At 31.1% G+C, this 25139-nt stretch overlaps 2 protein-coding genes across 2 annotated transcripts; both read right to left on the bottom strand.

The window, feature by feature from the left end:
* Positions 1-3023: 3023 nt before the first annotated feature.
* LOC137828638 (CRIB domain-containing protein RIC10-like) lies at positions 3024-7096 on the bottom strand. The gene is made up of 5 exons (XM_068635294.1): positions 6641-7096; positions 6264-6399; positions 6081-6178; positions 5722-5827; positions 3024-3787 (listed from the first exon to the last, which is right to left on the bottom strand). Exons 2-5 carry the CDS (start codon positions 6319-6321, stop codon positions 3576-3578), a joined length of 474 nt encoding a protein of 157 aa, XP_068491395.1. The 5' UTR covers positions 6322-6399; positions 6641-7096; the 3' UTR covers positions 3024-3575.
* A 15998-nt stretch (positions 7097-23094) lies between these two features.
* On the bottom strand, positions 23095-24516 carry LOC137827878 (probable dolichyl-diphosphooligosaccharide--protein glycosyltransferase subunit 3B). The gene has a single exon (XM_068634237.1). It carries the CDS (start codon positions 24305-24307, stop codon positions 23300-23302), a length of 1008 nt encoding a protein of 335 aa, XP_068490338.1. The 5' UTR covers positions 24308-24516; the 3' UTR covers positions 23095-23299.
* Between the last annotated feature and the right edge of the window lie 623 nt (positions 24517-25139).

Here is a 25139-nt window from a genome sequence, read left to right as displayed (position 1 = left end):
ATGTTTCTATCGTCCTTCTCAACCATCACTACTACTAGGAGTCATTGCTATTTAATGCACAGATCTTGTTGCGTAAAGTAAATAGGGAAAAAAAAACATGGTTATCTATCTTTTGTGAATTCAATGGTTGAAATACGAATATATTCTCTAAACCCTGACCCCAACACAAGTCTATGTCAAATTCCCTTCGAGCTATTGTTTTCTACAACTTAATCAATGAGGTTCAGCATTCATCAGTAGTAAATATTATCTGACATGTTTAACGTGGTTGACCATCAAGTCCAATATTGTAGCCGGATGAGCCGGCACTGAAACAACCAACGTAAATTGTCGCTCCAAAATTGGTTCACCAATTTCTTCCTAACACATGGTAGCATGAATTTAGCTTTGCAAATATTGTCTCCACAATTCATGCATTAATCTACCCTTGCTTCAATTAATCTGGTGTACTTTTGAGAGGAAAATCCTTGAAAAGAATCTCTATGTACTGCTATTTTTGCTTCTGACTTCAATAGTGTATATGCATTTATATTTCAACGAACCATATTATGGTACTCAACTTCAGTGCTACGTAATTGCAGAGCATAGCTCTTAATATGAAAATCAAAGGGTCCACCTTGTACATTGAGTTGGTGCTTCAACATTAATTTTAAACCTGTCATTTTTTATCATTAATTTTGGTGCTCAGGTTCAGCAGAAAGTACAAGTAACCAAAACGAGCTTCTCAATTTTCAGTTAAATAGTATAAATCAATCATATCAGAAAGTAAGAAACTTCACAAGCAGATTGGTGTTCGATTTGCAGATACAAAAGAAATGCCCACTTGAATTGTTTCTTGACAATGGAAATTCATTATAAAAGCTTAAACAGTTACATCATTTCGATATATTTCGGTGTTTCTTTGTCAAGGAAACAACTAATTGTTTGATTTCCCAGCATCTTCAGGTTTGTTACTTTGTCTTCACCAATCAAAAACTTCATTCCTAGAAAATAAATTATAGCATGACAGTGGTTTATATGTTCTTGAATTGCAGTGCATCAAACCAATTCTCAAATCAATTTGCTTCCAATTGATCAGAGTGATGCTTGCCCCCCTCCACCTTTGCAGTCCTAAGCAGTATCATAAAGACAAAACTTTGTTGCAATTCTTTATATGACTTTAGTGTTGTTCCGTTACTATAATCAGAATTTTATGTCGCTAATTTGTAGAATAAAAGCTTATATTAAGAGTGATTATTGAGATAAAATTTTAATTTGATTGAACCAAATGGAAGTATAGAAAGCTTTGTCCTCTATATTAATTTTGTGGGGACACGAAAGTCTTTAACATAAAGAGATTCTGGGGGGAGAAGCATTACTGTAGTACCCATGATGATTACTGTTGTTTCGTTTAATATGACAGCCACAGGCAAGTAAAATTAAACGTCATAATATAAATATAGAAAGTGACACTTCAACTAGTGTCAGTGTCACCTCTTCATCAGAAAGTGCCTATGGATTGTGAAAGTTTGCACGCTTCAAAAGCTGGTCCACAACTAGATTGTAGGCATTGGAAATGGACTTGCCCCAAACTTGGTTTCTGAGAGTAAATGAAAATGAGAATGGAGTGATGAAAATAGTAAGTTTTGGGCATGGATTTGGCGGGTCTATTACCAACAATAGCCATTAAATTCTCTATAGATGTATACTTTTTCCATGTCATACCCTTCTGTGGGCCTCTATTTGCAGGTGCTTTTTTGTTTTTGAGTAAACAACTAGTACAACAAGAGTGTACATTAACCCTTTTCTTCTTTAATTCGATTGACTGTGTGAATCAAATCATGTAATGATGAATTATAAATATTTTCATCAATGACACTACTCTTTTTTTTTCTCTTGTCTTTTTCACAAGTGTTGTCGGGATACTCTTTTTTGCTAATGCAATCATTTGTAATTCTATCTTTGTCTCATTTGACTATTTATGCATTGTAAATTCTAATTTTTGCAGCGTTGAGTTTTTCTGGCGTAGACAGAATTTATATGAAAGGAGACCAATGTGTTTTCTTTTCAATAGGGGGCCATTAAACATATTTAGAGAGTTAATCATGGCATCTCTAGATCCCCCTTTGGCTTCGCCACTGACTGAGGCAAAGATGTAGTGATCCTTGTAACTAATTTTCTACAAAACGAAGGGAGGGGAAAAACCTTTGCCTGAGAAATTGCCATGAATCCTTTTTTTCAATCGCTATACTTTGGTTGCAAGGACAAGAATAGGAAATAAAATGATAGAAAAACGTTTCAAATAATCTAAACATGAAAAAATGTCACAAACAAGACACATTTACATCATACAATTGCAGAAGCTAAAAAAAAACAGCATCCCACCATTATGTTATGGCTGCTGACTTCTAGTTTCCAAATCCTTACATTCTATATATGATGATATTGTATGATGAAAAGGAGAATAGGCTTTGTAGTGGAAACTGACCACATTCAGGTAATTGTATGAAGAGAAAAATCTGAAATGTACACATCCATTTCACATATAGATAAAAATAGAATGAAGATTTTAATTCACATAAATTTGCTAGCCTTCGAGATTTGTTTAGATTCTTCACACTTAACTGAAAGTAAAATGTCACCAAGATTTACCAAGCATTTAGATTTGCTAACTTATAACTCATCCTACTTTCAATGTTCTATTAAAAATACACAACAGGGAAAGAAAAGGGAAAGCAAGTAGTAGCAACTATTAATAATCAGAATTTCAAAATGAATTGATTAAAGTATACAAGAGAAGTTGATCACATGGACTTGTTCTTATAAATGAACAGGTGAATTTATTAGTATGCTTCAAAGATTTTAAGAGGACAAATTCTTAGACTCAACTCTGTTGGGTTATTATTTTTATGCAGCAAAAGCACAGCATTTTCATATTGTTGTCACCTCTATGCTTGCTCAAAGGCTAAGAAATTTTGTGAATATAGCTACTACTAAAAGTACAAATAAGAAAAAATATACAATCAGTATGCACATTCGAGGACTAATCACGACCAATTGAGTAATGTACACCATTCAGCACAGAGGGATACCGAGGGTCATTTCTTGCTAATATGTCAAAGTAAAACAAGCAACTTACAATACCCTTCTCCAGCCACTAGAATTTCAATCTGGAAGGTACATAGAGCGCTGATTACATTCTACTTCAAGAATCATAAATTACAAACATAGTAATCTTGTTAAATGGGCATCTATTGGTGTATCCTTTTACCATGTCCATTCATTTTGATCTGCAAAACTGATAATACAACTAATGAATTTAAGGATGCATATGATCCAGAGAAAACCAACCACTCATAACACATTCTGTCGTCCAAGAAAAACCTCCACTGGTTTTCCACTAGTATTCTCAGCCTTTAGACAAGAAGACAAGCAATTTGGTTTTTCTCTGTGGATTAGGATGTAGCAAACAGCAAAAAAACTTTTACAGCCACCTTTATTTTCCTTCTTCCCCTAACGGATTACCGGATGAGAGCATGATCTTTGCTATTCACAAAGACAATCTTTTTCTCACTAATTCCATAGTCTTGAACCTGCTAGTTTTGAGAAATTGGTGTTGCTTCTCTGTCACTATATGTAGCCTTTGACTTTGTTGATCTTGACTGTCTTGATGAAGCAGATAGCGATTCAGAAGAAGCTGACTTGGTCTTTTTCTTTTTGGATTTCTTAGAAACATGAGAAACCCCTGCAGATTGGATGCCTTTGTAAATGTTTGATGACGATTGGCTTCCTGTGGACTCTTCAAAATCTGTTCAAAGAGTTCAGGTAATGAATGATTATCATAGGGAAAAGTATCAGATAACATACATCCAAAAACTAAATAAGTCATTGGGACCGGGTAACTCGGCAAGATCTGATTTACATTCATACAGTTCCAACACCCATGAAACAGTGAAGAACATAAAAATATGATGTTTCTATTGCTCACGGTTCTCACCTAGAACTAGTAGGCAATACAATCAAAATTCAAAAACAACGGATATAAAATCAATGGCATGTACTGCATAATTGAATGTTAGCATATAAGATGACCGTGAATGAAATCAGCAATGTGCAGTGACCACAGCCAAAGATCTCATGAAGAGAGAACATACAACTTCAGAAAAAGAATATCACGATGTAGACAGCCTATTTCAAACACAATTTGTGGTTAGACTAATTTCTCGGCATACACCTTTCGAACAGAGAATATCACAACCTCATTTTCAATTGACATTTTAAGTGTGAGGAATCAAAGTATTCTAAATGCACTAGACTCACCCTTGATCAAAATATTGTTTTTGCAATAGCACATTATATCATACTTGTCCCTGGGATTTAAAGGGGTTGAATACTTTTCCTTTCAAGAAAGGCATAGTAGTTCACAAAATCACAGCTAAATATGTCCAACAGAAGACTAAATTGCACATCTAAATTATTCTTAGCAAGAGCAACAATTGCCTCCGAATATACCATGGTTCTGAAAATATACAGTTCCAAGAACTGCCATCATTTAAGTAATGCAGTCATAAAGCTTTTTAAGGGTAAGATCAGGTGAAGGAAGATATAGTTGGCTGCTGCTACAACCTACTAAGCACAACTACAGTACAGGATAAAGATGCAATGCAACAGATACATGAGAATGTGGAAATTTTTAAAAAACTATAGCTCAAAACAGAACTATAACATAATATATGCATACAGTTATTCTTAAGTTAACATAATATAAAAAATTTAAATCACAATATAGAATCTGTGTTCTAAAATTGAGCATAAGTCATTATAAATGTGATAAAATACAAATTTATCTAATTAGAGTGTTATTCTAATCAGTATTGGTATAGAAGTTCAAAATATAAAAGTATTACAAATATAAAAATGCAATAAACTATTTGAAATATTCATCAGTATCTAACGTAGATACGTACTGACACAATTACATGACGGACGACACAGATTCTGTTTACAAGTGTTTGTCCTTCTTAGGTTACAATTTGCTATAAATATATAATTGATATGAATGATAGCAACAAATTTCTGGAGATTTGAAAATCGTAGTAATTGGTAATGTCATGTGATGAAAGCTCCATTTTAATCACACTCCAGTAAGAACAAATCTTGTGATCTCCAGTAGCAGAACTATTCATACAGTTTTGCAGCTTCCTTCAATTAGGCTGTTCAGTTCTTTAAAGGGTTTAACTGATCACATTGAGGAAAATTACCACATGGAAAGACCAACAAAACATATTCTTATCAAGAAAAGTGTTATAATATTAAATACTAATTTCCATACAATCAAACCATCCGTTTAAGAAATTCTACTGTGGACCACTTGAAACAGTGTTAATTGTAAAGCTAAGAGTCACTAGATTCCCCACGATGGAGCTGAGTTTGCTCGTGACAGAACAGCCAAATTCTTCCTAGGGAGGCAAAGAATCTAGATAGCTTTTGCAAGCCTCACAATTTTATCTAGAAGAAAATCAAGAGACACAATAATAATCAAATCCACGTTCCTCTTTTTACTAGTTAACCCGTGAAGAGCCATCTATCTGCATTTGTATTATTTAAATTAGGGACACTGCACGGTTCCACAAGAATACAATATCTCAATCTTAATATTTAATGGCACCACATTTGGAAGCAAAAATCAGCACTGCACTCGGATGAAATTTTGCTGTATGAGAGGTGAGAAGCAAAGCATACCTTGGGAGGACCATGATGTTGTGACAGCCATAGCATTGGGGTCACTTAGTTCACCCAAGTTACCAAGTGACGTTGAAAAATCAGGCGCTGTTTTAAAATCATTCATCTGCATAAAAAGCAACAACAACAATAATAACAAATCAATAAAAAACTATGATATGTACAGATTTTGAAGATTATTATTATAAATATCAAACAATTTACCAAGCAATGAGATATTGAATAACAGTGCAAAAGCTCTTTAAATGGGCACTTTATGTATTGCTTTCTCTAAGAGAAAATGACAAAAGAAATTAAAAAATTGGATCTTTTATAGTTGAAACATAAATGGAGAGGTAAAGTGGACATCAGCTCCGTACCCAACTGGGTCCAGTTCCTGAAGGGCCGTCCCATCCAATGTGAGCCACATGCTTAACATCTGTCGGGTACCCAATTTCCATCTCCCGCTCCTTCACAACTGGAACAGTACCCACTTCCCAGCTTAGCCACAACAACAAAACCCAGAAAAGAAAAATTGCAATGGAGGGTGAATAAAAGATTACCAAATATTTGGGTGATATATTTGAAACTCTTGTAGATTCCCTTTAATTTGGTTGCCATGGTGGAGATCACGACCACAGCAAAGTGACAAAATTGGAAGTAGAGACCGGAAATTTTCTGACTTGGAGATGCTTTTGCCTGTCACAAAATGGAGTATTGATATATACAAATGCTCAATCCCAAAAACGATGTGGAGTATCAGCTAAGGTTTCATTGCATGTGATTAGAACCTTTTTTTTTTTCCTAGGAGTGAAGATTAGCATCTGAATATTGAACACAAAGAAGATGCTATTGCTCATTAATGTAAAAAAATGAAAACTTCTCTTTCAACATGTTTCAGTAGAAAAAATCTAAGGGTAAACAAAGAAAAATACAGTACCCGAAGATGATTTTGAGGCAGGTGCTGATAGAAATCCAACTATGTTTTCTGTGCTCCATTCACCATCATTCTGAAACTCGTGTGGAGAGTGCTGACACATGCAAAGATCGAATAGAGGGAAGAAAAAGTCTGATGGGTCTTAAAAAGTTGAGATTTTGATTGGAGGGGTGTGGAATACAAGTTGAACTGAAACAATGGGAAGAAGGAGAATACTGAGAAAGAAGGGGACTTGCCTCTAGGAGGAGAATAACAGAAGGTGGGCATCCATTAATGAAAATTTGAAAACTAGAATGTGAAGAGAGAGAGAGAGAGATAGAGAGAGACTTGGTTTATGGTGAAAAAATAAATTAGGACAAAGATTCGAAACTGAAAGGTAATTTAATAATGTTGTTTGATGGAATTGTTTATTTAAGAGTGTCCATTATGGTATGTCAGTTTATTTGTTTGTATGTTGGTAAGGGTGGATACAGTTCTACTGAAAATTATGAACATGGAAGATCAATTCCTGAGATATGAGTGGTAAGTTTCTTTTCTTTGTTATTTGCCTTAGGTGTCAAATCTTATTATTTGGAAAGTCTATTCAAGATAACTAATTTAGTTATAGAGTAATAATCTGATAGTAATGTATAGAAAGTAATTCATTTAAGAGTATAAATTGCTAATTAATTTAAAGTTAGCTTTTGTCCTATATAATATTTTCAATTATTTTTAGGTTTTGTGAAAAAATTATTTATTTTTATATTTGGATATTGTTCCTGTTATGGAGATGGGACCTAAAGAACTATTGAAGTCTTCGTTTTCCTTCTTTTTTCGGATAGGTTACTAGGGTTTCACTAGGATTCTTCTCGCCTTCGTGTTACTCCTTTGACTCTCAGTCTCGGGTGAATGCCAAATAAGGGAAGACACTCCGACACTCAAGTCAATAAAAAGAGTATTTGGCACTTGGATGTGTACACTGATAATTACGTCATTGGAATGTGTGCTATTTATATTATTTTAATGGGCTTTATTAGTGAAATGAATCACACTTATGGTTGCATTACATAATTCTTGATGGTAGTTTAGCTTCACTGACCTTGGTTTGAGCGTTAATGGTTGAACGTGTCGATCGGTCTGACCATCCGTAGTGTCTCAGTCAGTTTAGTCAAGGTGACCGAGACACGTCAACATGTCGGTCGACCATACCGGTACAGATATAAACAAAAAAAATCCTGTTAATTAAAATTTGTTTAATATATAAATTAATTTCTTCAATCTCATTTAAGAATATTTTTCGAAATTATTTTTATTGGAATGTGATATTCAAACTATAAAATTATCATAAAAAAATAACATTTATGTTAGAGATCCCACATCGACTAGAGATTTGAGTCTTTCATTGTATATAAGTGGGTACAAACCTCACCTCATTGAGCCGATTTTTTAAACGAGAACAGTATTTAAAATTATATTCTATGTTTAATACAAAACTTAAGTTGTTAATTATTTTGTATTTATTTTTAAATTTAAATTTTTTAACTTTTTCTTATTTTTCTTTAATTTTTGTTATATTATTTTATTAAAGAGCGGTGAAAAGGTGAAAATCAGTTTTGATTGATTAAAATTTTAATTAGGGTAAGTTTTTTTTTTCCTTCTTGCATATGGGGTTATTATAACAGTCATCAATTTCCATTACAGAAGTTAGATGGAACAAGTCACACTCAAATAGTAATGTTTAAGTTATTACACTCCTCAATACAAAAAAGTAGAATTTGACTAACAATTATAATTTTTGACAAAGTAACAAACATTCAATTCAATAATTGGTATTAAAATCAAAATCATGAGTTTAATTTTCATAACTTTTGACATAGTAATAAGCATTCAATTCAACAATTGGTATTAAAATTAAGGTCATGACTTAAATTTTCAGCAGGATAATTGTTGATGAGAAGTTTATTACAAGTGACATCAATTATCAAGTAACACATACTAGGTGAGTTAAGTCACAATTGAATTGTGATCCTTGGATTGCTACACTCTTAAGTCTTTCTAACTTATTTGAGCAATTTTCTTAAAGAATACAATAATTAAGGTAACGGGAGATGGTAACTACAAATTATTTTCAATTGATTTTGGATTTGGTACAAAGTTGATCCTAGGTTGAAACTGAATCAAGTGTGATGAGTTGGTGCATTACAAAGTTAATTAGGCTTTTGGAGGATTGGAGTAGCTTTTTTTTTGTAGGATTAGTACTTGATTAAATGCATATTTTATTTAGTTGTATTTTGTTGTTTTAAGAATGTTATGACATGTAGAAGTTGGAAAATTAATATTTTATCTTGTTTTTTTATGAAAATGATGGAATGTTTTGGTTTTAAATTTTTTGTTAAAGTGTAAATTTAATGAAAAATGATTGTAGAATTGTTTTTTTTTATTAATTGTGTGGTTGAAGTAGTTGTATTTGGATGTTGTATAATTTATTTATTTTTAGTATTTTTGTCCAAACTAGACATTTCTCGCTTGAGCTAAAAGTTTTCACCAATCTAAAAAATTTTCTCTAGTAAAAAAAATCTCACAAAAATTAATGTTCTTTTTTATTGAATTTTTCCTTAAGCGAGATTGTGTCACAAAAAGATTTTATAGGATGAAATTGATATGTTTTGAAGTTATAAATATTATGTATATGTGAGTATAATAGATGAGATAGATTGAAGATCTTATTTGGTTAATGATATGAGATGGGATGTATTTTATTGATGATAAGGTGTGAATCATATGTGATTGATGATGATATATTGTGCATGTGGATATGTGTGATATTAATGTGATTCTTTTTGTAATTGTCAAAAATTATCAAAGAGATACTACTGAGATGTAGTGTAAGTATTAAGTTAGTCATTTAATTGAGACATGTTTATTATAATGATACATCAAGACAAATATACAAAGATATTATATGATAAATAACTAATAGAGATTTAGGGTTTATGGTCTAAGATTTAGGGTTTATGGTCTAAGATTTAAGGTTTCATATACAATACTCAATTAAAAATGTAGAAATCCTGTCATTTAATGTTATTATAAAATTTTTATATGAAAGTAAGGTAAATTGATATAATTTTTAAGTGATAGACCAATGTTAATATTTATGTTCAATCATAATATTAATGTTTCAAAAGAATTAGTCTTTGAGAAAATATTTGTTTAAGACTCTTTATTTCACCTACTTTCACTTAATAATTTTTTTATAATAAAATATTATATTAAAATAATAAAAATAAAAATAATATTATAATAAAATAATAATTTATTGAGTTGTTGTATTTTGGATTTAAGAGAAATCTACTTTCTGTGAATAATATTGATATTATTTAAAGTGCGTTTTTTTTTTATTTTTAAGAAAAAAAAAACTTTAAGCATAGCCTAATTATACAAAAACATAAAAAAAGAAAAAGTAAGAAAAATATCTCAAATATATTGGGGAATCCTTATTGTTGTTTTTTTTATTGGAGGAATTTTCAGATAGATAATAACTATGGCCTAGCCTTTTAGGCATTAATTATATGTAATAAAAGTATTACAACAGTCTTAAGAGATTCATTGATACAACAAGCTTATTGATATACAATGCACTGAAGTTAATTTTTTTTGCTATACTTGTCTGTTTTTAAGAGTATAGTTGCCTTTTAAATAAATTATTTTAAAAAATTATTTCTTTTATTGGATGAGTTGTTATGCATTAATAACTATCACTTAACCCTTTAGACATTAATTTTTACCCTAATTATATTGATTAAAGTATGTATAACTGCACTATTATATAGGTTAATAGGCTATTTATAATAATGAATTGATTTTTTTTTTAAGTTGTCTTAAAATAATAGATTATATTGTTTCTTTTATTTGAAAATTTCTTGAATTGGTAAATAAACACAAACTATGATTTTATTGGATAAATTCTTGAATTGGCAATACTTATCGCCTAATCTTTTATGCAAGAAAATTAATGACACTTATTTATAATTAATATAGATTAAAATAATCTTTTATACAATCTTTTTAATAAATTAAAATTTTAATGAATAGTAAAGTATGTTGTTTCCTTTTTATTGGGGAAATTTCTCTTTAAGAGTCCCGATATATTGATCTCTCTGCACATGACACACATTTGATGCTGCGAATGTGGCAGAGTAAGCTTGCGCGCGAATGAGCAGCACGAACTTCAAAATAGGGTAAAAAAGAACATATTACATCGGTTCTTAGAAACAACCAGTGTAATATATATTTTTTTACTCATAATGACCCATATGTTCAGTCATATAATATATGATCCATATTAAAAAAATTGATTTTTTTTTTCATAAAGAGTGGGTGAGTCATAAACGTCACATAGGTAACCAATTCTAGACACGGATGACCAGTTTTGCATGTGCTACGGATCATATATTATAATATAAAGTCAGTGTCACATCCTTACCAAATATCACGTCTGCCGCGTCAATTAATGTCACTCAAGCGGTGTCAAGTCTGTGTTAGTGACATTGGGGTGTTAATAAAACATTTTTCTTCTCTTAAACAACAATCAACACTACAAGAAAATCATGAAATAGAAACCAATTTTTAGAGACCAAAATAAACAGTTGCAATAGTAACTAAATTAAAGACTATTTTAGAAACTAAAAAAAAAATAGTTTCTAAATTAGTTTCTATTATTGTTAAATAGTTTCTAAATTGGTATCTAATTAGCAACCAAAGTTTTAACTACCAATTATTTAGTTTCTAAAACCTTGGTTGTTAATTAGATACCAATTTAGAAACTATTTAATAATAATATAAACTAATTTTAAAAAAAAATAGTTTGTAAAATAATCTCTAATTTAATTACAATTATAACTAATTACTTTAATCTATAAAAATTGATTTCTATTTATTTTATTTTGTGCTATATTTATCGCATAATCTTCAACCCATCATATTTATCAATGAACATGTATAAATGCACTCATTAAAAGTTGGTGCAATTATTTATGCATTAAAATAAAACCTTTTGATAAAATTTCCTTTCTAGTATTAAAAAAACCGTCAACTACTTTACTTAAGGTTTAAATATAACCTTACTAATAATCTCCTTTCATACAATCATATCATTAATTTAATTTAATTCAAATATCAAATATCTTGTCATGATATTTCATAAATATATACTAGCAAACAGAACTTAGGGAGGTGGAGGAGAGAGAAGGAAAATGTGAAAAAAAAAGAATAGAAGAAGTAGAATTTATTTTGGTGAAATTACTTATTGGAAGAAGATTTAAAATTATTACATATTTCTCGAGAAACTTATTGTAGTCAGTACATGTTATAATATTTTTGGAGGAATCACTGTTATATTTCTAATAAATAGAATACGACAATCTATGTAATTATATTTTAAGATAAGGCCAACCTTAGAATTTATTAATTTAAATTATATACATGTACAAGTTTATTATTCAATAAATTAAATAAAAGACAATATTACTCTTGTAGTTTTTAAACAATTAAATAAATTTTCGACATTTGTTAGTTTTTTTTATAAATACAATTATAGTATTTTACACTTACAGTTATATAATATCATTGTTTATTGTCATTAGTTTATATATATAAAATGAATTTTATTGTGTAGTCTATAGATACGAATTTTATAATATCATGCATGGTTTTAACATCTTCTTGATCTGTTTTTCTTTTTTATAACAATATTGTGAGGAGGGTTATATATATGGTGAATGGTATTCCTGTTAAGCTTGTAATCACAACCTTAATTTTTTTTTCTTTAATCTAATAAATTGATCTTTCTTCACTGTGGATAAAGTCACAAAAAAAGCTTAACAAACGAAGCCATTACTATCTTTGTTATCCTAATGTTTATAATCATTCATTAATTTCTTCTTAAACCTCATATAAACATTTTTTAAATATGTGAGAAGATATGGGAATGATAGTAGACAATTAATTTGTCAAAGTTAAGTTGACATTTGATTTCATTGAATAAATAAGTTAAATTTAAGTGATGCATAGTGCGAGACTTAATTCATTAGAGTTGATATTATATATTTTTATATATAATTAAATTCATATATTACTTTTAAATTAGTTTCTTTTTTAATTAAATAAATAGATACAAGCAAGAAAAATAATAGTAATTGATATAAAAACTTGTATCCCTAATTACGAAATCGAATAGGTATATATGACTGAATTATTTTATTTGTGATGGTGATATATGTTGCTATTGAATTTGAGATAGTCAAGATATGGCCTTTGTATTGATATTTAGTTTTGAAGTGGAAATCTTTTAAGTTATAAAGTTGGTAAAATCATGAATGAATTAATATGTTGGTTTTTTTTTTGTTAAAAATAGTAACTACTTTGGAGTTAGAAACAATTTTTTAATATATTAAAATATAAAACAAGTGTATAATGATGTTTTATGATCATGTTAGAGAAGTTGATAAATATTTTATATTAAGTTTTAGATACACTCTGAAACCTATTTTACAAATTTTTGCATATTCTTGTTTTTTATTATTTTTACTCAAATAAGTTATTATATATCACTAAAAAGATAAAAAAAAATAAAAAAATAAAAATAAAATAATATATATATATATATATATATATATATGACTTTCTTTCTAAAGTCTTTTTGTTTGAACGAAACATTTCACTCAAACGGAGAGAGATAGAAAATAAACTCATTTTCTTTAGAAAGATTTTGTTAAAGCGACATTATTTATGCTGGATTATATATAAATGAAGGATTTATGCATATATAATTGTTAGGTATAATATGTATTATATTTTATGGTGTATTTCATGTTGCAAGTATTTATTGTGTACCTTTTTTAAAAGTATGTTAGGATATAAGTAATGGTGTATGGTGAAAGATACCTAATAATTAATATTTCACTAGTAGACCAAAATCTTAATATTTTAGTTGCAACTTTAAAATGTTTACATTGTTAATTATTAGTCTATGATCTTTAAAATAAATATTATAAAATGTAATATTTTATTATGTAAAAAATATTATTGTATAATTAGAAAAACCCACTAGCATATTACAATTAAATTTAACTTTTATATATACTTTTTCATAAAGCTAACTCTCTTCATTAGTACATATAAATAATTCGGATAACCATTTTCTCTGTAATAGTTATTTTATAGGATTTTATGCCGAATCAATTTTTTTTTTCTTTAATTAACCATCTAATTGCAATAAACTTTCATTTCTTTAATTGTTTGTTTTTAATACTTTAATTTTTTTAAATACTTACGTATCATTATTAAAGTATAATTTCACAACTTAACTGTTTTTTTTTTTAATTTTATACAAGTATACAAATTCTTATGAAATGATCAATTTTTTTGGGTTCTTTTGTGTTTTTTTTTCTTCTTCACTGAATCATGTATTAATTGTTATAATGAGAAACGAAATTTAATAATAAATGATTATTCTTACTTGAAAATCTTAGTATACTATATTTGTGTAATGGTATTTACTATAAGAAAATTATTAAATAAAAACTAATTTTATAGATAACAAATAATTAATTGTTATATTAATTAAATTAATAACAATAGAAACTAATTTAGAAAAAAAAAATTGTAATCTCGTATCTAAATTAATTAATATAATAATTAATTATTATTTTTTCTAAAATTAATTTATATTTAATAATTTTCTTGTAGTGATTGTTGTAATTTGAATTGTTAGTATAGTTCAGATGTGAAGTTGTATAATAATATCTAACATGAAAATTTTATGTAAAAAGAAACATCGATTATGCAAGATAACTTTTACTATTTTACTGCAAGATTTTCATATATTATTTTACCAAGATTTAGAGTGTCTTAGTTTTGGAGGATGATGAAGGGTCCAAAGCTGCAATGTTAATGAAAGAGGTGGTCCATGTTATTACGTTACAAATATAATGGTGCAGCATTACCATGCCAGCATGAACAAGTCCAGAAAAGCATTGGAGTTTCGAAAATTGAAAAATGTGGTGAAGAGAAGAAAATGGTTAAGAAAAGGAAATGATTTGTGCCCTTTTGTGTAGGTAACAGTGTTTTTGCTGTATGTATGTTGACATTTTTGGTGCATATGTCATTGTTAGTACAGTTTTCAATTGACAGGAAAACAAAGAAGAGAAAAAAAAACCTCTGAATCGTCTACGTAGGCACTTCTCCTGCACAAACTCCGTTGCTTAGTTGGCACATCCCAGAATGGGTTGGAAGCACGTTCCAGAGACAAAGCCTTTGTATCTTTCGTCATACCCAAACAAAATATTCTTGTGGATCTCATACCACTACCTATTTTCTTATTTTGGGAAAGAGACATCATTTTTTTTATCCTTCATGTGTACATAATTTTGTTTCAAGACAATCATAAAATAAAATCTAATTTTAGAAGAAAAAAAATAATTAATTGCTATAATGGTTGAATTAAAGACTATTTTAGAAACTGTTTTAGTCAACTTAAGGTAAGTCAGAATCTGGATGAGCTCCTAGTGGTGATCTCCCTTCAAGTGATTCAACATTCAGGAAATGAGAGGAAGTTCCTCCTGCGATGACACTCCGACGCTCAAGTCAGTAAGAACATAAATATCATGAATATAATATGAAATAGGAGTGGAAAGCACTCCTTGTATTGTTTATTAGATGATGATGATTATATTAGATATTAGAGGATCTTTTATGTAAGACGTAATCTGGTATATATAGATAGAATTGTAACCTCTCCACCTTTAGTCATGATTATACCTTAATTGAGTGATTAAAACTAATTGATTAAAATTCCTTGAATAGTGCTCTCTCATAATATTATATACATAGGTCGGGAAACAACTCATAAATGATCAAATATCGGATCAGACCCATGACCTAATAGAAACTAAAAAAATTTATAATTTCTAAATTTATTTATATTATTATTAAATAGTTTTTAAATTGGTAACTAATTAACTATTAATTTTTCATTATTTTTTTAGTGATTTGGATAACATCTATGACGAGAGAGTTCTTTCTCAAGTGGGAAAATCATGCTTCACTCTAACATTTTCTTATCATTCATCATTCTATTAGAGGTTTTGATTTTATTAGAGATTTTGATAATGGAGTATAATAATCAATTTTCCACTTAGTAGCAAATTGGGTACGCTGATTTCATAAACTAAAGCTCCCCAATATTTGCAATGGAGAATAAATTTAATAGCGTTGACCAAAAGTTCGTAGTTCAAAGATTTTTAAAACGTGAATATTAGGAAGCACAATTAAATATAATTTTAAATTTCTGCTGACCTTACTTAATTCTGGCTGCTCTGACTATCATTTAATGTAAATTATAGCACATTTTCTATAAATATGAATATCATTCCTAACATGGTAACACCTAGGACCTGGCTCCATCATTCTTTACGAGGAACTATATAATATTTTTATATAATAAATAAGTAAACACACGAGCAAGAGAATAATACGAGACAATTTCAAAAATTTTGAATGATGGTATTATTTTGATATTTGGGATATATACTCATTCAATTATAATTATCGTATATTTATTTGAGTTTATAAAAGTTAAAAATTATACCGAAAATGTTGATAGTGTTTTTGTATTAAGGTATTTCTTTCATTAAAAAGTTATCCATTTTTTATTGCAAAGCGATGTATTTTGCACACCATAAATTTCTTGTAGAAAGATTAAACTATTTTTTTATATTTATATTTAACTTAATTTCTTGTTTTTTTCTTTTCAACCTTTTTTTTTACCTTTCGTTGTACCTTTTTCAAATTTTCTTTCTCCATTCATGAGTGGGAGAGCAGAAGTAACTTAAGTAGTGTTGTTGTAAAGAGGTAATTATTTAGAGTCTATTTTAAAATACATAATCCGTGATAGAAAACACTCTTCGTCTATTGATATTTTTTTAATTTCTTCTTTTGATGGATGAAGAAGGAGATTTAAGGAGGAGAAGCATTAAAGAAACTCAAGAGGATTTTTCATGGATTGAAGTGAAGTTAAGAATTTATGAGAGTGAGAGGTGAGACCAACTCACTACGAAAGAGCTTAGGCTAAGTCTTGAAAGAGGCTAACCTAGGGAGAACTTAGGAACAAATAGAATGGCCAAAAATGGACAACATTTTATTACTAATTCCAAGTTAAAAAAAAAATATAAGAGTGTATTCCTATTTATAGGAGTCTTGGATGTCTAAAATAAAATCTTTAACCTAAAAAATCTCCATTGGCAAGGTGACAAGTGGCGTCACATGTTCCATGCTCATGATCCTCTCAAATGAGATGATGACTCTTAACTGGTGGGGATCCTATCTAATGAGCAAGAGTCATGTGGACGTTCATGCTTCTCATGTCACGCACATGCTTCCCATGCCAAGTTGTGAGCACTTTACAAATGCACCCTCTATTACTATACACACTCACTTCTATTAGCTCAAATACAAGGCCCAATACATAGCCCAAAATTAAACCAAGGCCCAATACATGGTTCAAATAAAATCCTAGACTAATTTGTAAAAAATTTTAAAGCTAAAGGCTGACCCTAAGAGATATTAACTTGGTCTTGCTAAAACCAATTGAGTTTCAGTTTGAGACTCTAATATTCTTTCATGGTGTGGATTTCTTCTTTGATATACTTTGTGCATTCTTTCCTCCTAGAGTTGTCATTTTTATTGGGCCTACAAAAGATAGAAAAAAAGCCCAATTAGGATCATTTATTCTAACAAGTCTCTGAACAAAACTCTAGGTATTTATCCTTCCTATTTTGTGGATGTTGTGGTTGGATAGTTTCCATCAATCTAAAATGCATATATTATTTTTTTTAAAATTATTGATTGTTTGTTATTATTATTGGTATATATATATATGGTTGAGACCATAAATGAATCATCATTGCAAGTGCAAGCTAGATAGAAATCGACAAAATTGGTATGTAAAAAGGATAGAGAACAAGTTGTCGTCATTGCTATTGATGGTGATGTCTTGCCATCATATGCTATAGGAGAGCATGAGGAAATTGGAGTAGGATTTCCTAAGAGACCTACTCATATGTCATTATTACAGAGTTACACCAACCATGTAACTTGTAGACTGTGAGAGGGTATTGAAGTTGGTTTCCCACGGACGTGGACTAAGTAAGTTTAGGATCCCCTCCCCAAATTGGCCACGATGCTTAACACCAGTTGTTGCCACTATGCAACGTGATGGATTGTGCAGACTGTGATGCTTTTGTGGGATGTGTGAAACATTTTGAAGTTGTTTGTTTGTTATGACCATTATTTTTTTGACTATATGAATGACACATGGATCCTTCCACACAAGGAAAATTTGGTTAAGGCATGAGAATACACGGTGACGAATAGGTATATTACTTTGTATGTATTCCTTAGTCATTGTTAATAAATGAACAAACTTTTTTACTCCACATTCATTTCGCATGGTAGAATTCGCTCATTGGAGCCTAAAGCAAGTATTTGAAAATAGTATGAGAGACTTGTGTACCTATTGGGACGCTGTCAAAAACATCCTTAGCTTGCCACAAAATGAAATTAAGGCATCTTTTAGAAGAGTTTGTAAATTGTGGGTCGCACTTTCAATGTTAGTTTATATAGAAGATTGTAAGGATTCATATCTAAATATGCTTTGATTTACATTTTTGAGGAGTTTGATTGAGTTAGACATGTTGGTATGGATAATGAATGTTATGTTGTGCACTCAAATGTACTCACGATCTACCTTGTGCATGTGAATTAGCGAGAGAAGACCTCGATAACATACCCTTAAATCCAGTCATGTTAAGTGGATCAAATTGATTTTTTCTGACATATCATCGTGTGATTCATCCTTTGAGTTGTCTATTAAAAAAGAATTTGATGTTATTTTGAATCGTTTCAAAGAAGTTGACATTGTGGGAAAATTAACAACTAAGTCCAAGTTCCATGAAATAACATACTCAAATATGACATCAATGTGTGCACTAGTGGATAAATTGAAAACCAAGGGATCCCAAAAAAGTTGAGCAAATATAAATGTGAGATCTACAAAGTGTGGTCTCTTATATTTGGAGCATGTTGATGTCATTCAATCAATATATGATAGTTATTTTACATGGAAGTCAAGCAATAAGAGGGAAGAAATGATAGTCCTCTTGAGAATTAAAGCAACTCCAATGTTGGATTAGTTTCATCTCAGTACTCACCCTTACATACATAATGTCATTAATGTCAATATTGATGGTCATTGTAGTTATCGATCTATAACTACACTGCTGGGAATAGGGGAAGATTCATGGACGATTATCAAAAAGGATTTGTTTAAAGAAATTAAATTGTGGCGTGATGAATATGCTACATTGTTGGGTGGTTATGAATGGGTACACCAACTAAAAAGACCAGTTTTGATGGATGAGATGTCAATGGTAAGTTATGACACATGTCACACATTTTTTTTCCAACACATTGATGTTTTCACAAGCTAGTGTGAACAAATGGATAATTATGCCTGATATGAGATACATGATTGTTAGTAGATATAATGTTATTTTAGTGTGTTTATCATTGAGGCAAAATATCATGATATTCTCATTACGAAGTAAGCCTCTCACGGATGTTAGTCTGAATCGAGTCATGTGTATAGGACATGTGCACAATTCATATTTTGTTCAAGTATTTTCTAATGTGTGTGGTCATGTTTAACATTTGTATTCACGGCTACTCACTGATATCATATGTTAACAACTAAGTGCAAGTGAAAATTTATGATGGTCGTCCCATACTAACTATTGGCATTGTATTTTACATACTATTATGCGGATGCTAAGTTATGGTCTTTATATTATAGTAGGATGCAAGTGTTTACCCAAATGTTATGAATTACACGCACATATGTTGGTCTTGTACAAACTTTTTTTTTCAAAAAAACACATACATTCTGGAATATACAGTCTAGAATGTATTCATGTATTATGGATTGCACAATCTGATATCCATGTCTGGAAATACTTTTCGGAATGTACAATTTAAAATACATTAATATATTATGAATTGTACATTTTAGAAAGTATTTTCAATCTAGAAAAACATATCAGATTGTGCAATAAAAATGCATTAAATTCTGGATTATACATTCAAGAATATATTTTATGGATCCAAAAATACATACGTGCAATCTGGAATATATTTTTTAGGGATAGAAAATGGGGGTACAGTTTTAAAAACACGGGGTGTAGAACGCAATATCTTTCTTTGATGAGCCTGTTTTCTCTTGAAAGCACATCTTTTAGGCTGTTAATACGACCCAAAAGAAGAGTAACCCACACTTTCGGAATTTTTTAGCAATGTCGTAGCTAATATGAGACTGCAATTGATTTCACAAAACACTGTTAATAATCGATTACTTTGACACAAAAGTGATTCTTTCGTTCTTAATTTTTTTTTACCTTGTGGTTATATTTATTGAGAGCGACATTTACATCATCACGGAACTATTAGCTCATATGTACGCTATAAATTATATAACTACACGTAGTTAATCTTAAAAAAAAGAATACAAATAAATAATATTGAAAAAAGAAACTAACTACTTTCCTGCACTCACTACTCATGCACAGAAAATATCTATGATTTTTGTCTGCTCTTTCATTATAGTTATACTTCTCCCAATTTGTCTGTGTTTTATTTAGCTTTCTTTCTCCCTCCCTGGTTTTGTTGTCATAGATCACATATGACACACTTTATAGGTAAATACCAAATTGTTAAAATACCATTTAAATGTGAGGGAAACAGTTTTTCAATGTCAAAAGCTTGTGGATGGAGAATGGTTTTACTTTTACAAAGATTTTTAATGAAAAAAAATAGTTTGAATATAATTTAAAATAATTAAATTAAAAGAGTAATTTGACTAATTAAAATTATTTTACAATTAACCTAAAATACAAGAATATGAAATTATTCTTACTCCATTTCCTCTCTTGAATTCATATTATCTTTTTATTATTTCAATTAAGATTAATACATTGTCAACTTGACATCATTTATTTAATTGACTCAATTTAAATTAATTGTAAAATTTTCTAAAAATTATAAAATTTCATATAAAAAAAGGGAACTTCAATTGTATCACATTCAAATGATATCCTCTCAAGCATTACGTTTTGGTATAGATACGAAATAGGTTTTCTAAGCAATATATTTGTATTAAGTTTCTTTGTAGACTTCCTAAGGGTTTCTAAAAGGCCTTTTGTGTAGGTCAAAAGTTGACTTACTTGTTTAATTGCAAGGATTTATAGATTTTAATGAAGAATTTAAACATATTTTGCTGGGACTAGACTTAGGTTTGGTGAAACCAGGATAAAAAAAAATCTATCTCCTCTCTTTCTCAACTCAACTTTACTGCATTTTTTAAATATTTCTTGAATTATAAATAATGCATCCTTTAGGTTCATGTAAGGGCATTCTAGTTACATCAACCATTCTCTTCACAACTAATACCCATAATCAATTCTGTCCCTAAAGTGGGAAGGATTCCTTGTCGTTTCCCTAACAACAACAATGCTAAAAAAGTCAATACATGATAAAATATTGATGTTCCATCACACACTCTCAAAGTGAAGGGGATGAAAAATGGTTGTGTAACAAAATAGAATGAATCTTTACCCATTACTTTTCAATGAACTCCATCCTAATGTATAAAATTCAAACAAAAGTGTCCACTTACTTTCCTCCTCCATTCTATATCCTATCATCAATCCAAACATTGCCTCAGGATCCCACGTTATTTAACACATTATAGTGAAATGCAGAACGCATGCTGAAAGCAGAGTTGAATCAGCAACAGTAAATCAGGTTGCCGTGAAAAAGCTAAAAAAAACTTTATTTTATGTGACAAAACAATTACAAACTTAAAATTTCCCACTGTTCTAGAACTTTACACCTTACACCAACATCGGCCATTAGGTTGACCGTTCAACACAAGAAGGTTTTTAACACAATACATCAGAAAATCCAAAACAGATATATTTTCGAACTAAAAAATTGAGTACGTCTAACTGGAAATCTAATCAACTCAAATATGCTGCAGTCACAAATTCATGAAATCACACCAGTCAACAAATCGGAGTTGATGGATGATGAACAAATGATTTTGATTCCAATTCCAGTAAATCAGATTTGAAACACTTTAAATATAAGGCATTTAATCTCATCTTCATCTAACAACTTAGTTTGCTGACTGTGGTCTGTGGTTGATATATGGATTTGTGACTGCAGCAAATTCCGATTCAACATATAATCTTATCTATACCCATGAATTTTAAATGCTGATAGAGCGATCAAAGTAGAGAACATGGATATCCCACTAGATCTAATTTAACCATCAAAATGATGACAGACGCCATTTCTTTCCGTGATAGCCAATTTGCATGCACAGATCCCTTACAGCTATAAACCACTTGCATGTTGAGAGGTTGGAAGTGGGAAGGTAAAACCTTGGAATGAAAGTCATTTTACAGTTGCTTGGCATAACAAAAATATGAAAAGACAGAAAAAGGATATATAACTAATTTTCTCCGGTTGAAAATAATTCCAACCCGCTTGTTTCACCTGCCCGTTTCTACCTACTAAGCCAGACAGACTCAAGTGTAGAAAAAGGAGAAATTAGATATTAAACCCACTGACTAAAGTATGAATACCAAAAAATAGACTTCCAAGACGCGGTGGTGTAGAAGATGAATGATGATAAAATTCCATCTGACACCAATCACAACCAGAATTTCCCAAAAATTCACAGGATAATATGCAATGTACAATTAAATAGCAAATGAATTTTCGACCTAAAAAGAAAGGTAAAAAAAAAATACCTCCTCGATCAATACAATGTGTTATCATAAAGGATGGAAGCATGACCATGGAAATATTGAAAATGATTCTGGAAGATTACCATATTTAACTCATGCATTAGGATATCTCAATAAAATAAAAATAAACTATAAATTTCACAATGAAGCATAGGATCTTTGATGTGATAATCAATAAAAGACCTTGTAAAGAAACACTATTTAACCAATTCTAATGCATGATGGTACTGACAAAAACAAATGCTATAGCCCAAGGTATGACCATACTTCTGCATAAACTTCTGGTTCTGTCAATTCTGTACCAGAGGAAACATAATTAGGCTCTCTAAAGTGCAAGTTGTATATTCTAAACGGAAGTGCCAAGCGGATCAAATTTTGCTGAACTTAAGCAACTTGATAAGAAACTATGGATTGCAGTTTTGAGTTCACACCAACCACGTCCTAGATATCAATCATGCACTTGCAGCACGACAGCATACGTCAGCTTGAAGATCAATAGATCATTAAAAGGAATGGTTCGACACAAGACTAATATAACAATCAATTTAGCAGCAGCAATTCAGAACAATGCAATTCAGCATTATGCAATCACAACTAATAATGATAACACATCAAGCGAAAATGTAGTACCCGGATAATAAAAACTTTAGTACTAAAAAACAAGCTATATAGTATGCCATCCGACAAAGTTCCAACATAAGAAGACATTTAGCTAATGTTTAGATTTCAAAATGGGAATCAGACCCAGAAGCGTCATCAAACCTCAATTCCAGCTAGAGGGCCAAAACCCATGAATCCCGTAACCCGTCTTCCAGTTATCTAAGTGAACAACCTGCTTGACGGCCAAAAACGAAACCAAGAGCGCGAAAATCATAACCACCCGCTGCACGCTCACGTTCCTAACCCTGACAAGCCCGTGGGTAACAAACGCCAAGAGAAGGCCCACAACAGTGTAAAGAGACCCCACGGCAAAACCCTCTGCACCAAGCTGCATCCCGGAACCCTGGTAGAAAAACACGAGTTTGGAAGGGTCGTTGCGGTCCACGAGAAACATGGGCATCTTGCGAATGATGTTATGCATAGCCCCGGAAACGCTGAAGAAGTACACGAAGACGGAACCGGCCAACCAGACCTTAGGGTCGTGGAGAAGGGTCTGCCCCGTGAGAACCTTCTTGATGAAAAATGGGATCCAGATGAGGATGACAACCGCGATGAGGATCAACTGGTTGCGCGAGAAGACGGGGGGACGGTGGATGGGACCCACGGAGATTTTGGTCTTGGCCTCGACGAACTCGGCCATGGACTCAGCGAGTCGGGAGAAGTCGCCCTGGTCCATGGGCTCGGAGTCCTTCAGGGACATGTTGGGCCCAATTAGGCGAATGTGAGGGAGGGCGTTGACGCCGAATTGAGAGAAGCTGAGCTGGGACTCCTTGAACTCGATGTCACAGAAGAAGAGTTTGGAACTAGAAGAAGGGTTATTGGTGAGGAAAGAGGAAGAGACGATGGCGAATTCGTTGCGGAGTTCGGTGAGGCGGAGCTCCGGCTTGTCGTGGAGCTGCGCGGCGTCGAAGAAGAGGAGGATGGAGTATGGCCGCGGGGTTTTGACGGAGGTGAGGAAGCGGGAGAGCGATTGGTCGTTGAGACGGATTATGCCCGATTTGGATCTGGCTTGAAGGGAGAGCAATTCGCTCACTCTTTCATCGTTGGAGGCCGCCGCGGAGGAGACGACCACCGTGAGGATCAGCAATAGGAGCTTCCGGAATGGAGACATTGTTCAATGGATGGGATTGGAGGAGACGGTTTGGAAGTCTACGATTGCACGGAGCACAACAAGAGAAAGACTCTCAGTCTTTCACAATATCAAACACTCCTAAAAAATACCCCAATTTCCACTCCCAGAAACGTTTATATAATTATAGTTTATTATAATTTAAATTTACTCTTTCACTTTCTCTCTCTCTCTCTAAAGTTTTTTTGTTTTTGTCTTGTGATGCCAAATTACTAGTTCTAATGAAACATGCTAATAAATTGACCCCTCCTTTCAGAGAAAAATAATTTGGAATTAATCTCTTTAAAAGTTAAAAGAATAATTAAAAATTATGTAAATACTTTTATGAATATTAATGCAAATGATATGTTTTATCATATGAGTTATAGAAAATATTTGTTGTTTAAAAAATTAAAATTGTACCGATCGGTACCGGTGACCGACCGATCGTGTTAAAACATACTTCGAAACTAATGATGACAACAATGACAACGACAGTTATGAGGAACTCTTGATGAGTCGTAATAAGATCCCAAATTATGTTCTAAGAAATTAATCAAACAGTGAACAATTGAAAGATATTCCAAATATTCTTTAATATACTAATATATCTCCCTATAAATTGAGAATCGTGCTATAAATCAATTAACAACTGATATTTGATTGATTCAGCCCATTGCAACAAGGGTCTATGACTAAACACTGTAAATAAATTATCTACAGAGGTGTAAGGTACGCTTTAATCAGTTTACAAACATACACTTTTTACACAGAGTACTTACTTGATCGTCGAATTACCTATTCCAGGTCAACCACGACCGAGCACTAGAAATTG

Source organism: Phaseolus vulgaris, chromosome 7, assembly GCF_000499845.2.
Source record: "Phaseolus vulgaris cultivar G19833 chromosome 7, P. vulgaris v2.0, whole genome shotgun sequence".
Taxonomy (NCBI): Eukaryota; Viridiplantae; Streptophyta; class Magnoliopsida; order Fabales; family Fabaceae; genus Phaseolus; species Phaseolus vulgaris.
This window is presented reverse-complemented; position numbering and strand designations above follow the sequence as displayed.

What these genes read in the sequence shown, in the direction of transcription:
- LOC137827878 (XM_068634237.1), bottom strand. Translation starts at nt 24,307, where the DNA reads ATGTCTCCATTCCGGAAGCTCCTATTGCTGATCCTCACGGTGGTCGTC.
- LOC137828638 (XM_068635294.1), bottom strand. Translation starts at nt 6,321, where the DNA reads ATGGCAACCAAATTAAAGGGAATCTACAAGAGTTTCAAATATATCACC. An exon ending in CAGGAACTGGACCCAGTTGG is followed by an intron (nt 5,828 to 6,080) that starts GTACGGAGCTGA and finishes CTTTTTATGCAG; the next exon opens with ATGAATGATTTTAAAACAGC. An exon ending in AACATCATGGTCCTCCCAAG is followed by an intron (nt 3,788 to 5,721) that starts GTATGCTTTGCT and finishes CTCTTTGAACAG; the next exon opens with ATTTTGAAGAGTCCACAGGA.